This window comes from Opisthocomus hoazin, chromosome 5, assembly GCF_030867145.1.
Source record: "Opisthocomus hoazin isolate bOpiHoa1 chromosome 5, bOpiHoa1.hap1, whole genome shotgun sequence".
NCBI lineage: Eukaryota > Metazoa > Chordata > Aves > Opisthocomiformes > Opisthocomidae > Opisthocomus > Opisthocomus hoazin.
Genome location: NC_134418.1, coordinates 14,896,548 through 14,911,861, shown reverse-complemented (window position 1 = coordinate 14,911,861; position 15,314 = coordinate 14,896,548). Strand labels below are relative to the sequence as shown.

General features: G+C 39.6%; 1 protein-coding gene across 2 annotated transcripts in view; it reads left to right on the top strand.

Moving 5' to 3' along the window:
• The window catches only part of STK32B (serine/threonine kinase 32B), a 186,113-nt gene extending 173,868 nt beyond the window's left edge, over positions 1 to 12,245 (top strand). Inside the window, exon 12 of one of the 2 annotated variants that reach the window (XM_075422154.1) lies at positions 11,291 to 12,245. In XM_075422154.1, the coding sequence (XP_075278269.1) occupies positions 11,291 to 11,429 (139 nt within the window). In that variant the 3' untranslated portion in view covers positions 11,430 to 12,245. Of the gene's footprint in view, positions 1 to 7,169; positions 7,265 to 11,290 lie in introns of those variants that run through there. The other variant, XM_075422155.1, reaches the window with a different exon arrangement.
• Positions 12,246 to 15,314: the final 3,069 nt, after the last annotated feature.

Genomic DNA, 15,314 nt, shown 5'->3' with positions numbered 1-15,314 from the left:
GTTTTTAAACTGGATTCTGGCTAACTGCAAAGAAAATTTTCTTCCTGTTGTCCCACAAGTCTAATTACCAATGCATTACTGGGAAATTTCATAGCTGCTTTCCTTTTTCTTATACAAGTGGATCTACAGATGTGTCTAAACTAGTTCACATTTTAAAATGCAGCTGAACAAGACAGATATTGTTTGGATGCATCTGGTCTTGGACAGTCAACAACCCACTTCTAAGAGACAGGTATTTTACTATTCTGAACATGGCTTTAATGTTAGCGTTAATCAGTTGTTTTAGTTTCATTTTCTTAAATGGCTGCACATCATTTGTTGTTTTCATTTATTTACTTCATCTCTTCAGTCTTATTTTGCTTTATCAATTCCCAAGGCAAAGCTGAGATCTCAAGACATTGCAGGTCAACATGCTACAGCATCCAGTATAATTTGTCACTTGACTTCCACATACTAGTACTTCACATGTCACTCATGCTGTATGTGCACCTGAACCCATTATGCTTGATTATAAATTGCTGGTTGATAGAAAATTATATTCACAGGCATTTACTGAGTGTAATTACTCAGCAGGAACTATCAACCTGAATCAATTACCCATGGTGTAAGCATATTTCCCCAAGGATTTTTGGAAAGGGTGGGAGTAAATGTCATGAGTGTCAGTGGTACAAGAAGACATCTGTGCTACATGGGGATACTTCCTCCAAAATTTTACTTTTCACATTCAGCTGTAATAAAGCATAACTTTTAGTCTGCGCCTCAGTCATTTAAATTTAAATGGAGTTAAAACAGAGTTATTTGAATGATTGCATGGTAATGTACTGAGCTATCAAAACACGTACATCACAGCGTACTAGGAAAACAGACCTGAGATTATGACTATTTCTACCGAAGCAGTCAGTACCAAGAGTACCTGTTTAGGGTCAAAGACAGACTGAGTTAAATATTGGTTAGATGCAGAACAACTCCTATCCGAAAGGGTGTACACAAGATTTTCAAAGGTATCTGAAATAAATGGGAGTTAGACGACAAAGTATTTTTCAAGATATAGCCCAAGTCATGCAGAAAAGCCATTGCTGCCAGAGCCTGAATATGCTATAGGCACGGCTGCATGGACGAACAGGCAGTTGCATCCCTGTGCTCCTCAGTGACTTCATTAACCAGCTCTTGGCAGTGTTTATCAGTGTGTGCTATGTACCAGGCTGATAGCTCTATTCAATTTCTGCATGCCTGAACAGTGTGGGTGTAAATTAGCTCTAATCCAGTAGCAAGTTGGCTCTGCTAAGCAGTGCAGTGTGTGGTGAGCTTATACAGCCGCTAGACAGAAAGGACTTGAACCTGTGGTTCGGAGAGGAAAGGTAAATCTATTTTTCTAAAGATGCAACAAGACTGTATTCCTTTAAACCAATAAATTTAAAAATCATTTATTTAGTTTAAGCTCCTTTAGCAGTCAGCGAGGAGAGATTTGTATCTCCCAAGGTTGATCTGTGACACATATATTAGATAACTTAGACTGGAACTAATTATTTCATGTTAGTGCCTCTGTCTATCCTGTGGAGAGACCCTGAATGAATCTTTCCACTGTCTACAGTTAGCTGCCATAAAATCCCTCCCACAGCTGCAGTCTCAGTTAATTTCTGCAAAACTAAATGCCTAGCTGCCAGTCCAACAGGCACAGGGCATCTGTGGTCTGCTGCTGCATCTGCCTGCTCTCTCTGAGTGTCAGGTAATCAAGGGCATCCTGTACGGCATCGAGCACACTTGTGGGGCAACTGCATTTGAACCATATGTACCTAGCCATGAGGGCAAGAGGCCAAGAACAAGCAAGTTATAAGTGTGAACATTATCAAGGAAGTGCTAAATATCCATGACATCCACTCTTGCTAGTGATATGATGAGGTTTTGGGCAGAGAGGTGGTAGATGCCCCGTCCTTGGAAACATTTCAATTCAGGTTGGATGGGGCTCTGAGCATCTTGATCTACTTGAGGATAGCCCTGCTCACTGCAGGGAGGTTGGGTTAGACCTTTAAAGGTCCCTTCCAACCCAAACTGTTCTAGGATTCTGTGATTCTAGGTTACTACTCGGACCCAGGCCTCCCAAAATACATACCTGTTATTACACAAACACACAATAGTATTGTGTTTCATTTAAAGCTGCTCTCTGTGTGTTGGTTCTCTACACAAATTCTAGAGCAGGGCAACATTATCTGAGATTGCAGACTATAGTTTCCAGTTTGGAGATGTGTGACTCAGTGCTGACGTGATGCTGAGTGATGAGTGTTGAGTCTGCTCCAGTCAGTCCTGAAGTCTGTCCCGGTCTACCTCAAGCCTCTGGCACAGAGCAAGATTGTGTCTGCCTTGTTTACTTGAAAATGCTTAGCAAATTCGTACACTTTTCAATGATTTCTGTTTTCATGAAAACATTACTGAGAACTCTCTGTGCACAAGTTAAAGAGAAGAAGAGCCAAGTAGTTAAGTCTGCCATGCTTACTGCTCCTCTGTTAGGTATAAATAGGGTTTTTTCATAAAAAAGAACATTAGCTATATGCAACTGTCTTTTGAGATAGTTTTAATCAGCAATATAGTTAGTTAGTTTAATTAATTAGATCTCCACAGTTGGCATTCTTTTGAATCCTTTCTCATTTTCAAGGTGTTTAACTCTCCTTCTTCCATTTCTACTCTTTTTTTCTTCTTCTTCTGCATTTCTAACTTTCATTGTTGTTTTCTGCCTATTTTTTAAAGGCAGAATATAGGCAGTCTTCCATACTGCTCAGTTGTTATGCATGGTCTCTAAGATAATTTTTTCCAGGACAAAACCACTCTCTGAAGCAATTCCCTTCATGTTTCAGAGGTTAGCGTAGACCAAGGGCTGCGTAATAGGCAGCTGGAATACACCTCTGTTCTGAAGCTTAGAGAGCTTAGCCATAAGGATGCAAGCCAGCCCAGGCCACCTTGCTTCCAGACATCAATCCCTGCACCATTTCACATTCTGGTCTGAATGTAACCAATGCCTAAAACTCAGAAATTACATTCCCATGCAGAACTCTGTTTGCTGCCTGTCATGTCGCCTGGGTACCACTGGGGACTGGGAAGTGGATTAATAGTTTGGCAGCCATTCAGGTAATCAGGTAACTTAATCTTATGCAGGATTGTTATATCAATTAGTTCTGATGTATGTTGCTATGAAATCAGAGCACCACTTTTCAAATTGGGAAGTTTCACAGAATCTGGCCAGAGAGTTGCCTCTGTTCATGTGTCCTAATCATACGCCAGCTCCTCACGCTGCACCCTGCTTTCCTTGGGGAGCGAACCTGAGCATGAGAAGGCAAGGCAGGATTTGCAGCTCACACCAACAGGGTGTGGACAATCCAGGAGTATCATATTTGTTCTTTTCTGTTACCATGTTTCCTTAAGATTTACATTGGGCAAAGGTTAGGGTTTTCCTCTTTATGGATGAAAGTACAAAATAAGCAAATTTCCTGAACTTCCAATCAGCGCATTGGATTATTTTTGTTAACTTTTTAAAAAAGAAAGCAAGTACAGGAATTTTCATTCCTTTCTGGTATATTTGATGGCTACTTATTTTTTTTGAAAAGTAAAAATACTATTCCCAAATACACTTATTCAGTTAAAAATAGATTGATCTGGATGCTTTGCTCACTTCTTTCTTCTTCTTTATTTTAACTTTTCACTAAAAAATAGTAGTTGAATGAAAACCTGGAAGAGCAGAACTAATAAGCAGAATAATAGAGGTATAAAAGAAAGAGTAACACTCATTTACAACTGTAAAATACTGCCAGCTTCTTCAATTTTTACAAAAATAGAACACAGCAAGAACCAATTTATAAGAGAAACTTTTGAAAATTCAGGCAGAAATATTAAGTGTCCATGTATCAAACTCAATCCTTATTCCCCACAGTGTCAGCCAGATGACAAGCCAAGCTGCTTATTGTCCTGGAAATCATGCTCTGTTATCAATATTTCTACAATCATTGCCTGCAATTGATGTTAAAATGATGGCAAAAAAATAATGGGGGGAGTTTTCAAAGTGGAGTATAAGATGCACATGCCTATAACCTGTTATTTTTGAAAAGGCGGGTGCACACTGCAGGACCTACACATTACTGCCAAAAAATTGCCCTGATTTCGTAGTAGGTGCATTTTTTACTGATGTGTGTGAGCTCTGATAAAGCCTAAATAAGGAATTTTACAGAAGATAAAGCTTTGCATGAGCTTGTGGAAGTGACTCTTTATTTCTGGCTAAAGCATGAGAGGTTGTGGGTTCCATGAACGTTTTTACTCAGTGTCAAACCAAGGGAAGAGTCTTTGAAGCTGCTGGCTGAGATGATCCAGAAAATGAGTTGATATGACCAACACTGTTAGCTTTCACCTGTCTACCACCTACTTACCACTGAACACTCATTATTTAGGTCAGAGAGGTAAACCACTGCATATGCCTTCTCATGATGGTTACGCAGATATGTAAAGTTCAAGCTACCCAGTAGCTTTCTGTTTACACTTTCTATCACACTCCGGGTTACCAATACCAAGGGTGATGCTGGACTTTGAGGTGACAGTGTGAGTCCTTTCAAGTCTGCACAGTCCAAATCCTTTTATTCTTTCTCAGAACAAGTTGCTCTGCATAAAACCACTCCAAAGTGTGAGGAACACAGGGGTATATTCTGCACTTGTTCCACAAGGAGGAAATAAGCAAGTCTTATTGCCACTGTTCAACTCCAAAGTCCCCTTAAGTCTTTGTATTTACACTTTTTGACTGTAAATAAAGGAGATGGGTGGGGATGTAGTCTGTGGAGTTCAGGAGTGCCACAAATTTACTGAATTCTTTGGGTTGAGAGTTGCATCTTTGTTTTGCATGTAACCGAGTAGGGAATCCAGTTCTGGTGAGGGATACAACCAGCCACTTACCATCTCCATTCCCTTAGAAAGCAAATTCTGGACCATTTGGTAAAAGATTGCTTAGTTATCACCAGGACAGATTAGTCGTGTTCAGGGACAGGCAGTGGTGAGGTGGGAAGAGCTGAAGCATTGCCACCTTGAGGAAGCAGTCATGTTGACCATCTCTGATTCGTTCACCCGGGAATTTTTTTCTTGTTTGTATACAAATTTTAAGGCATCATTACAACACTGAATAAAAATCAAAATTAAAAACAAATAGTGGGCAATAGCAGTGGGCACCAAACTGACACCTTGCCTGCCCTCAGTGCCAAGAGGTCTTGCTCCAGTGTTAACAATCTGCAGCTAACCACTATCTTGGCTAGACATGCTGGGTATTCCCAGCTCTGCAAGCGTCCCTGTGAGATATTCCTAGGGTAGGGCTTCTCATGCTTTGTGGAGTCCACTTTTACAGTATTATAACACTCTGTAAAAATTATTATCAACTTGGCTGGAATTTTTAAAACTTCAGCATATCCAGCAATTTTAGTTACATGGCATATCTTCGACATTTCTATTTTCTATGACCAGGATACAACAAACCAATACCTGTGTCTGTCAATTTCTGGCTTCTTCTAACTCCTTTACAAAATTTCATTGCTAGATCTTTTCTATTGAGAATGAAAATTTTTTAGTGTAGTATTTTGAGAGAATAGTATCTTCCAAAGAGCCTGTATTTACCAACTTATATTTTAAAAATAAGGTGTTTGGACATAAGGGTCTTTTTTGTTTTTCTAAAATCCATCTTGTAACTTCTGTAGACAAACCACGCTGATATGCACAGAGACGTGTAGCTGCAGTAGTTTCTTTCTGAGCACAGTCATTCCCCATGACAGATCAGCTATTTTTTCCTCCTCATTCGGACTTGTTCATAATTAGCCCTCTACCAAGACCATGTGGACAAGACATCAGCATTACTTATGTGTAGCTGCTAAATCATAGAACTGAGGTGGGTTTCTAACTATTTAGCAAGCTGTGCCCCAGGATTCATGTATTTGAAAAGGTACCATAGACATGCCCAGTCTGTTCTGACCTCAGACCCCCATCCCTGTGAAGAATAACTGCGATAAATATTCCACAGATTTATCTACTGCTCAGGGCTTCTTTCAAGAGATGTAAAAGTTTCCGTTCTTCCATTCCAGAACTTGTTTTCTGCAATAAAACTACAGTTTCTAAAGCTCGTCTTATTATACTCATCTTTTCCCCAAAACAAAAGAAAAACCATCTGTTTTCTCCAGCAAAGTGTTTGAAATATCTTTAGGTCAACGTAAAATGCTAAACCTAGACATGGGAAAGTAAATTACACTGCCCACTCAGACCATTTTCTTTCCTCCACACCCAGAACACTTGCTTTGCAACACTGGCCAACTGACCTGCAAATTTTCTGTAATAAAAAGAGTGTCTTGTAGGACCTGATATGTGTGGGAGTCTCAGAAGAGTGGTAGTGAATTCTCTTTTTGTCAGTAGAAATTCTTTCCTCGATGGTTGCTGAGTGTGTGCCCGCTGTTTGAAATGTCTCGCATTTCTGAGGCTTCAGTTTCACTCTGACAGCATGGCAAGACCCACTGGTGGGTACCTCAGCTGTACAAAGGTGTTATCGTGCACCAAGGTATCATCCAGCCAGAACAAACAGACGAGCAACAGTCAGTGTAACAGCCTCCATACAGCTCTTAAACAAAGCAGCTACATTTTGTAAACCTGAAGCCACTGGTCTATGTCGCTATGGGTTTTTTGGACCAACAATTTTTCCTTGTCCTTTGAATGCCCTTCTGCTGATGAACATCTGAGTCAAGATTCAGCATAGGATATAAATACTGCAGGAACTCTAGTATAATATCTGAGTATCAAGATAATAAGAATCCTAAAAACCTTTCCATAGTTCACACAGACACTTTGTCTTTACTAGAAATACTGATGAAGCCCAAGACTTGACTGAAAGCTCAGTTGCTTTTCTTGATGCATTTCTGCAGTAATTGGTACAGAGTCTTTCTTCCTCTCTGCTGGAGAGAAAGCTGTTCAATGCCCAGTGTCATGCACTATCAACATTGCATGGATCAATGGTGAAGGGAAAGAAAATTCAGCTTATCTCTTTGTTGGTTCAGCAGAACCACTCTTAATAGCTGCCTCTGGGTCTACTTATGCATTTGTACAGAACTGTCACAGAATAAATGTAATAGCCACTGTTCAAACTCATTTTCATCCTCTTTTCCCTGCAGGTTTGTTTCTTCCATATGACTATCCACTGGAACCACTTGTTCACTTTTTTCATCCGCAGCTGGCCATTTTACAATTTATTCTCAGTCAATAGCATTCTGCAAAGGAACAGCTACCTGGTTCAGATCCACAGCTGAGTCCCCATCACGCCATTCATTCTCCGTGGGCCTTTATCACGTTATCACAGCCTGTAGCTGCATCAGCTTAAAGGCGAGAAAAGTCGTTCTCCTGAAAGCAGCTTCCTGCAAATGATTCATTGCCCTAGTACCACTTTTAAACAGAATTGCCCAGACTGCATTTACTTTGCCATGATTACATGGACCACCTTGAGGTACCCATGTTTGTGAAAAGCTGAGTATATCTGATGGAAAAGTGCTCCAGCTCTGCTACCAAGGAATCAAGAATGCACAAACAAGAGATAAATTTCACTTCTGTAACTGTCCGACAATTTAACTGAAAAGACTGCTTGTTTACACACAGCTGCTGTGGTGAGATTTGTTTAGGTCTTGACCTCAGCCTATTTGCATTTTGGAGCTGGACTGAAATGCTGACCAATTGTCTTATTTTATTTTTGCTGAAATTGCAGTGGTTTGGGAGGAGGCCGTAGTCTCTTAGCAAGTCTGAAATTTTGACAGTCATGTTGAATCTGCAACTTTTCACCCTTTTTCATTGAACTTACCCTGCTAAGCAGCCTGAAGACAAACTTTCAATATTTCTCTTTGTCTAGTGAACAAAGCTGAGCTGTAAGCTCTTCCTTGGTGGTCCCCAAGTTTGTTACTGGGTTTTATTAGATGTTTGTGATTTTCACTCTGGCCTGCTATAGTTGTAGCAGTCTTTTTTGCTTAGGTATAATGTTTTCCATGCTAGCTTTTAGCCAGTCTACCCTCTTTACTTTTGTATTTTTATATAATCAATAATGCATATATGCATAATTACATATGCAGTATAATTACATTTTGCTTGATTATATAAGCCACCTCCTTTTCTTAATCATCACAGACAGCAGACTGTAATTCCCCATTTCATTCAGGCCTGTGAGGCACAGAGAAGTACTTAGAGGCACAAAGCTCTCTGCTTCCATCATTCTTGGCAGCAGCTGCCTCAATATCTGATGTGCAACTGCAAGCAAAGTCCCACGTTGCTTGGCACATTCTTGCTCACAGCATCCTTTGCCTAATCCAGAGCAGCAAGTACAAGCCTATAGTATGCTCTGTCACCATTTTTTCCAGAAACATCTCCTGCTGGCATGGATTTGATAAGAACACAAGGTTTCATCAGCCCAGGCATGGCTTCAAAGTTCTTTTTCTTTCTGTTTCTTAGCCACAACATATCAAGCTTAGATTTATGACTAGCTCCAAACCATGTGAGATTTCTGGACAAATGCAGTTCCCCCTCAGCTTCACCCTCCTACATTGTCTCTACTTGTCAGGAGAAGCTGAGGCACAGAAAAGACCTATGCTTTGCCCAAAGGCTGAAAAAGGTAGAAACAGAATCAGCATCTCCTGTTTCTTAGTCCAATTGCCCAGCCCCCAGGACACATTGATAAGGAGGTGTTAGCATGCCCATAATAACCCCTTACAGTCAAGTCTTTAACGTAATTTTAATCCCTGAATAAAGTGACTGATAAATAATTAAACATTTAAGTAAGGTAAATTTTAACTACATCATCAGGTTAGTAACTTACTGCTTATTTTGATAGTTTGTAAATATGGGTAGTGGATCTAGACACAGAAAATGTCTGAAAAGGGAACACAATGAAGCATTGCTGAAACGATCTATTTCTTCAGCGCTTCCAAACTTCCTTAATCTAATTATGCTTCGATAATAGTCCTGGGGAGTAAGGACAGGATAAAAGAAAATACATGGTAATAAATCAGCAATAGAAACCACCTCTGTAGAGAGTGAGTTCAAGGCTGGTCAGTAATATCTTTTGAACTCAGCATGGGCTTCATTTCTCTCCTTTCCCGCTGTCCTCCTTACAAGCTGCATTTGTGCCAGTTTGAGTGGTTTGAAAAAAAAAATAATTGATGTTTTCCTTCTTTCTGCTGTTATTGAGAGGCTTCTTATTTCTCCATTCATTTTAGCAGTACAGTAAATGACTTGTTTTTTAGAATTTCATGAACCAAATAAATATTAAATTCAGAGAAAGCCCTTGCGTGTCTTAGACCAACACAATAAATCCTCATATCTCCATAGAGACAAAATTTGTCTCAGTCCATTATTTAGCAGTTTGCACAGGTTTTCAACCCACAGTTGCAACACGAGTTTCCAAGAACTGTAGCCTTTTCTCTTGATGCCTACAAACACCTTAGTCTTGTAAGGGCCAGTAGCTCAGACCCTAAGGTGTTTTGAGACTTTGTCTCGATGACTTATACTCCTGGTAGTCGCTGGATCTCTTTTGAAGCCTGTATTGAAAAAAAAAAAAGTAAAAGCCATCACATTTGCTGTCTTCCATTCCTTGGTGCCAAGACAGTTTCAACAGTAAGTTACATACTCCATTCAGATGTGCAGAAATTGTATATTTCAATTTTCTTAGAGCCCTTAGGTGAAAATCCAGTCTCGACGCTTTGTCAACATTCATTTGAACAGCTAGTTCTAAAGCTGTTTGAGTGATGGTTTGGCTGGAGATGATGGACAAATTTCTCATAGGAAAGGCCCCAAGCTCATTTGGCATGAACACTGGTGAAGATAATTCATTGGCTTTTCAGCTAGGGACTCACATTTCTTGTGCTATCCTCTAATATCTCAGTCGCCCATCAGCCTGTATACTCACTGGTAGCCATCATATTTCTGGTGCACTTGGAAAAATCACCGTTAGGGTAAATGCTTTTAGCAATTTGTTCCTCTAATCCGTTTTTTTTCAGTCTGCCTTATAGTTTTTTATTTAATTTGACAGTGTTTATGCTTTTTTAAACCTAACCTGTTTGGCCAGTGTTTTCATAATTTTACTTTAAATGGTCTCCTTTATCTCTGTTTACCTATGACAGAATTTTCACATCCTTTCACACTCTCTTCTGAGTCTTCAGTATGGTTTCTCTATAGTCCTTATGTCACCTGGAAGTATTTTATCCTTTTAAACTGACCCTTTACATTTAATTTTTGCATGCTTTTCCATTATTGAGTATTTTCCAAATATTCAATGTTATTTGCAATGTATTTTTGGAGTATATCTACCACTTATGATCACTGTTAAAAAGAGCGTCTTCCATAGTGTCTTTGGTGCCAACTCTTGGTGCTTTTTTGGGGAATGCATCAACAGCTGTTTCTCATTTTCAGAAAACAAACAGTCAGAGAAAAATTCCTCCAAAACAGCAGCTGTTCATGTTTTTAAAAAAAAAAAAGTTGGTCTCTACCTCATAGCTTCCCCATGAATCTTTATAGCCTACTTGAAAGTACTTACATTGTGTCTGTGTTTGAGGAAAACACGGAATATTACATGAATCAGTAAAATCACAGAAGTTGATACCCGTGTTGAACAGAAATGCTGAGAAGCTTGATGATAAAATGGGGGATGTAGATGCTGCTAGGGGCTGTTGCTGTTCTCTAGAAATGATGTCAAAAGAAGATAGCTTTGCAGTCTTTAAACAACATAGGTTTTTGTTATTGTTGCTCCTTGAAACCACCTAGGAGGCTTTAACAACACATCAAGTAATAACAAGAGGAATACTGAATACAATTTCATCTCACGTTTTTTTCTTTTGTACTGATGGAAGTTGCTGATAATTTTGTAGGACAGCAAAGGGGAGCAGCTGCTTACTGCCTGCCGTCGTGTGCGCAGTCAACAACTCTCATCAGCCCCGAGCTGTGTGAAGGTTTTGTCATTACGGTCTGAGCAGAGATGCTAAAGCCAGAGAAAGCACTCTCTGCTCGCTGTTTATGATAGGCTTTAATGGGAGCAGGATTTGATGAACATCCAGCTGCACATATTTAGGAGGAAGAAATCATCAGTATTCAGAAGAAATGGCAGCTAAAAAGCTCCTCAAAGAGTTAACAGAGATCAAATGGTGTAGGAATCTGGTCTATACACAGGTGTACGTGGGTACCCACAGGACAGGCAACGGGCATCATTCTGATGCAGTTGTCTGCACATGATAGCTATATCAATGTTTTTAACCTTTGGCAGATTAAGAAGGCAACATGAACAAACTGGACAGAGTTCCAACATGGACAGCAGAGCATCCCTTCAGAGCCATGAGAAACTCCAAGATGGACGTAACAACAATTTACTGGGACACGGCTGCACAAGAGGCTGCAGCAGCTAGTGAGCTACGGCCACACACACGCTTCCACCCCAGCAGGGCGAGGAAAGGTCCTCTCTGCGCATGGCTTCATCTTCACCCTTCAGATCCCGGGACATCTGGCTCCTTCAAAAGCAGGATTCCCAGCCAAGGACAAACCCATGGAGAACACCGACTGAGAATTTCCACATACGACCCTGCTCTTCTTTTGCCTCTGCCATTGGAAAAATGACCATCAGCAACTAAATACAATTTTATAAGTAAGTGTGACTTTCCTTTTCAAAATCCTGGAAGAAAACTTGAAACGATTCATTAGGCAGCCTCTGAAAGATTGCCAATTTTCTGGCTACTTGCAAAAGACAAAGTTATGTTGGGGCCAGCTTTGTCTTGAAGGCTTTACGTTACCGTCTCTGTCTCCATTAATTAAAGTGGTCCAGTCTGGAATTTTGTGAAACTGCTGGACACAGCTGTTTCTGAGCACCTGCTGTTGAGTTTATAACAGATGTATATGATGTAAATACGTGAATGTACTGTCAAATAGGCCAGACACTGCATAATTTCATTTAAATACCTGAAACCTACTGGAAAAGTTACAGTGTGAATATATTCACATTGTTCTTTAACTTCATGCATTCTGCTTTGTAGTAAAAGATGTGACCCTGCCGAGTCAAAGTTTTGCTAGCGACTTTAGTGGATGCAGCATCAGACAGATTAGTAGTGTAAGACAACCACGACAAAGAAAGGCCTTTCTATTTGTAACAATAGGCTGACTAAGCCAGAGTTGAAAAGCAGCTTAGTAAGGAAAGCTAAAAACATTAGGAATTTGCTCAGATCCATAGTTAGGTGTTATGAAATGTGAAGAAGTTACACGTGTCTCTGTTTTCATGGATCTATTCTGGATGAGAACCATCTTGAATAGAAAGAAACATACTTTATCCAAAGTATTGCTTACATGAAAGCCTTTTTTTTTTTAATTAAATGGTATCCACAATGCCAGACATTTATGGTATTTTACAACTTGTGCATCCACATTTTGATAATAAATGCATGCTTCTTCTGTCCTATTGTGCTCTTATTTTTAAGGGTTACCATCCGTAAGAAAATTTCATTTCAACTTTTTAAAACAAATAAGTTAGGCTTTTGGAAGTGAAAAACATTTTATTTGTAATAATCTATTTTTACTGTATTGTTTCCATTCTATCTTTTACAAAACAAAGTTCTTTGTAATTGAATCTATTTTTAAATTTGGTTTCACATTATAAGTATTTTTTGTCACAAATTTTTCATAAAATACAGATTTTTATCACTCCATGAAATGATATGGTGTTCCTATCAACAACAGACTAGTTTATAAACGTACTAAGGTAAAGATTTTACACCTGTCATAAGCAAGGTGTTGGTCTACTTGCTTAATTTGAGCATAGACTGAAATAATCATAGGATCAAGCAAAGGAGCAGAGTTTCTCTTGTCTTGTGAGGACAGATTTCATTGTCCAGAATAAACTGCTTCATACCCATCCATTCTTATAACGACCTTTTTATTTTCTTTTTCTTAATATTGGTTTCACTTGGGAAGGAGCAAAGTGGACAACATTTCACATAATTTCTGGAAACACCTATTGGTCTGTTCCAACCAAAATGCATCGTGGTCTTGGATCTTGGTCTGGATCTTGATCTAGGAAAGAAATGAAAGTTTTTATTTACTTGAGTAATCATACAGAAATTAATGGCACTACTCATAAGTAAATGTTTTCAAGCTCCACGCTGTATAAAGTAATATAAATTAGAGCCAGGTTTTTCGAAGCAGGGTCAGTAACACATTAAGATTTTTCCATGCAAAATTTCCCAATTTTAAAAACTGGGGGAAAAAAAGGCAATTGCACATTTGCTTTTTTTCTATGATTACCGTTGTTTTGAGCAAGAAGAGTTATTGTGGGGGATCTTGTACAACATCAACCACATAGGATGCAACTATACTAACACCTTAATTCAGGCTGGGAAGGCATTCTTGAAGTTCATGTCTCCACCTCATAGCCTTACTGCATTTTGGTTCATATTGTAGCACCGAATCACATTCTTTTTGGATGATATAAACCAGAAAATGCACTCTAAGACAGCACTTAATGCCATCCGCCCAGGCTTGGACCTGTAAACCACAGGAACAGGTTAGAGCAAATCTGAAATTAAACGTCCTGAAATGTGCCTCACATGGATGTCAGGTTTGTGTCTCCAAATTCTCCGCTTTGCAGAGCCCCTCCTGTTGGGCTGCACTGCCTGCTGATGCACACACACTGCCACCAAGAATCCTGGGTTTACAGAATGGACAGTTCTGATCCACAGACTTTAGAGTATAAGGATTTCATCAATGACTGTATTAAAAATTTCCAGAGTTTCCTGCAGATAAAATTTAATTAGCAGCAGGTTTCTATCAAACATTTGCAGTCTGAGCTGGCTGGCTGCTGGGTGTCTTTGTCAATGCTTTACTAAGCTGTTTCCGAGAGAAGCGTAGCTATTCAATAGATGGCATCTACTTAAATATGTTTGCACAGAGTATTGTGCATGAATGCAAGCTCACTCAGACACTTTAATTTCACGCTTGTTGCCACACGATCACTTCTCAAACAACTCTACTGCTTGCAAAAAAAAGAAATGACGGCACCAGTCAGCTTTATCCAGAGTCCATGCCACTTCCACTGACTGCATTTTGCTGCGTATGATTATATTTGTCTACTTATTACACAGGTCAGAGAATGCACTCAGCTACACTGCAGAGACTCAATATCCTCTTAGTTCATCTTTCCTTTCAACCAACATAGTTGTAAGCAGCTGGCCTGTCATGGGAGGCCCTGATGATGGTGCAGAAGAAGAAGAGAGGTAATTCTATATAGCAGGTGACATGTCTCCCCTAGCTTTAGAGTTAGCCAGATCCCAGTTAAAAAATGCAGATGGAAGGAAAGATGTTTTCAGGATGTGGTGCACTTGCTCTGTCTTGTCTCTTTTAGCAGATGGTTCTCCCTGTAGCTCTGCCTCCATGGAGTATAACATCAGTGTGCACAGCTCAGATGTGGACATGCACATTGTGCACTGACATTTAGTCATTCATTTAGATTAATCTTGTTTGTGATGGCACAGACAATTTGTGGAGATGCAGTCTAATCCTTGTGAAGAAATGGGAACATTTCTGATTGTTTCAGCAGGAGTAAGATGGAGTTGTTCAAACAGTTTCTATTCTTAAGCGCCAAAGTGGTATTAGAGGGCTGAGAAACCACACGAAAACAGACTCTTGCAATGAATACCGCCTTGCTTTCCAGCAAAAACAAAAACGTGGAAGGCAACCTAAACAAGACATGGAAACTTTTTACAAAATACTCAGCGAGATGGAGAGGAAAAACAAAGTGGGGCAGTCATTAAACCAAAAGAAACTCCTTGGGACTCACTTATTCCATACAGCTTTATTGCCTTGCAAAAGCAGTCAATGATCTTAACTCCCAAAGTCTCATCTGGTTTCTCCAAGTCATTTCAAGGGTAAAATATTTTTTCTCATTTCTGTTCCAGGGAGGAGGGATGGAAGTCTAACACAGCTGGAAAAGCAGTTTGCTGCTACAACATTTTATTGCAATGCCACTTGCTCTGCGGTGTTACAGTTCTGATCACACATGCACATTCCCACAGCATCACTCCATGTTAAACTCTGCCAGTTTTACCTTCTGTTCAGTTTGCTCCTTCTACATTGTGTATTAAATATTGGCACTGTACTGTAAATGTTTAATTATGGACTGTCATAAAATACAAATGGCTCCTTTCATCTGTAGTCTTGACAAAAATGATTAATGAAATATTTCCAGGAGTTTTTCCTGTAGCTTTGGGAAGGTGGGAAAGTTGGTTATAGATCTTGGTACATGATTCAAA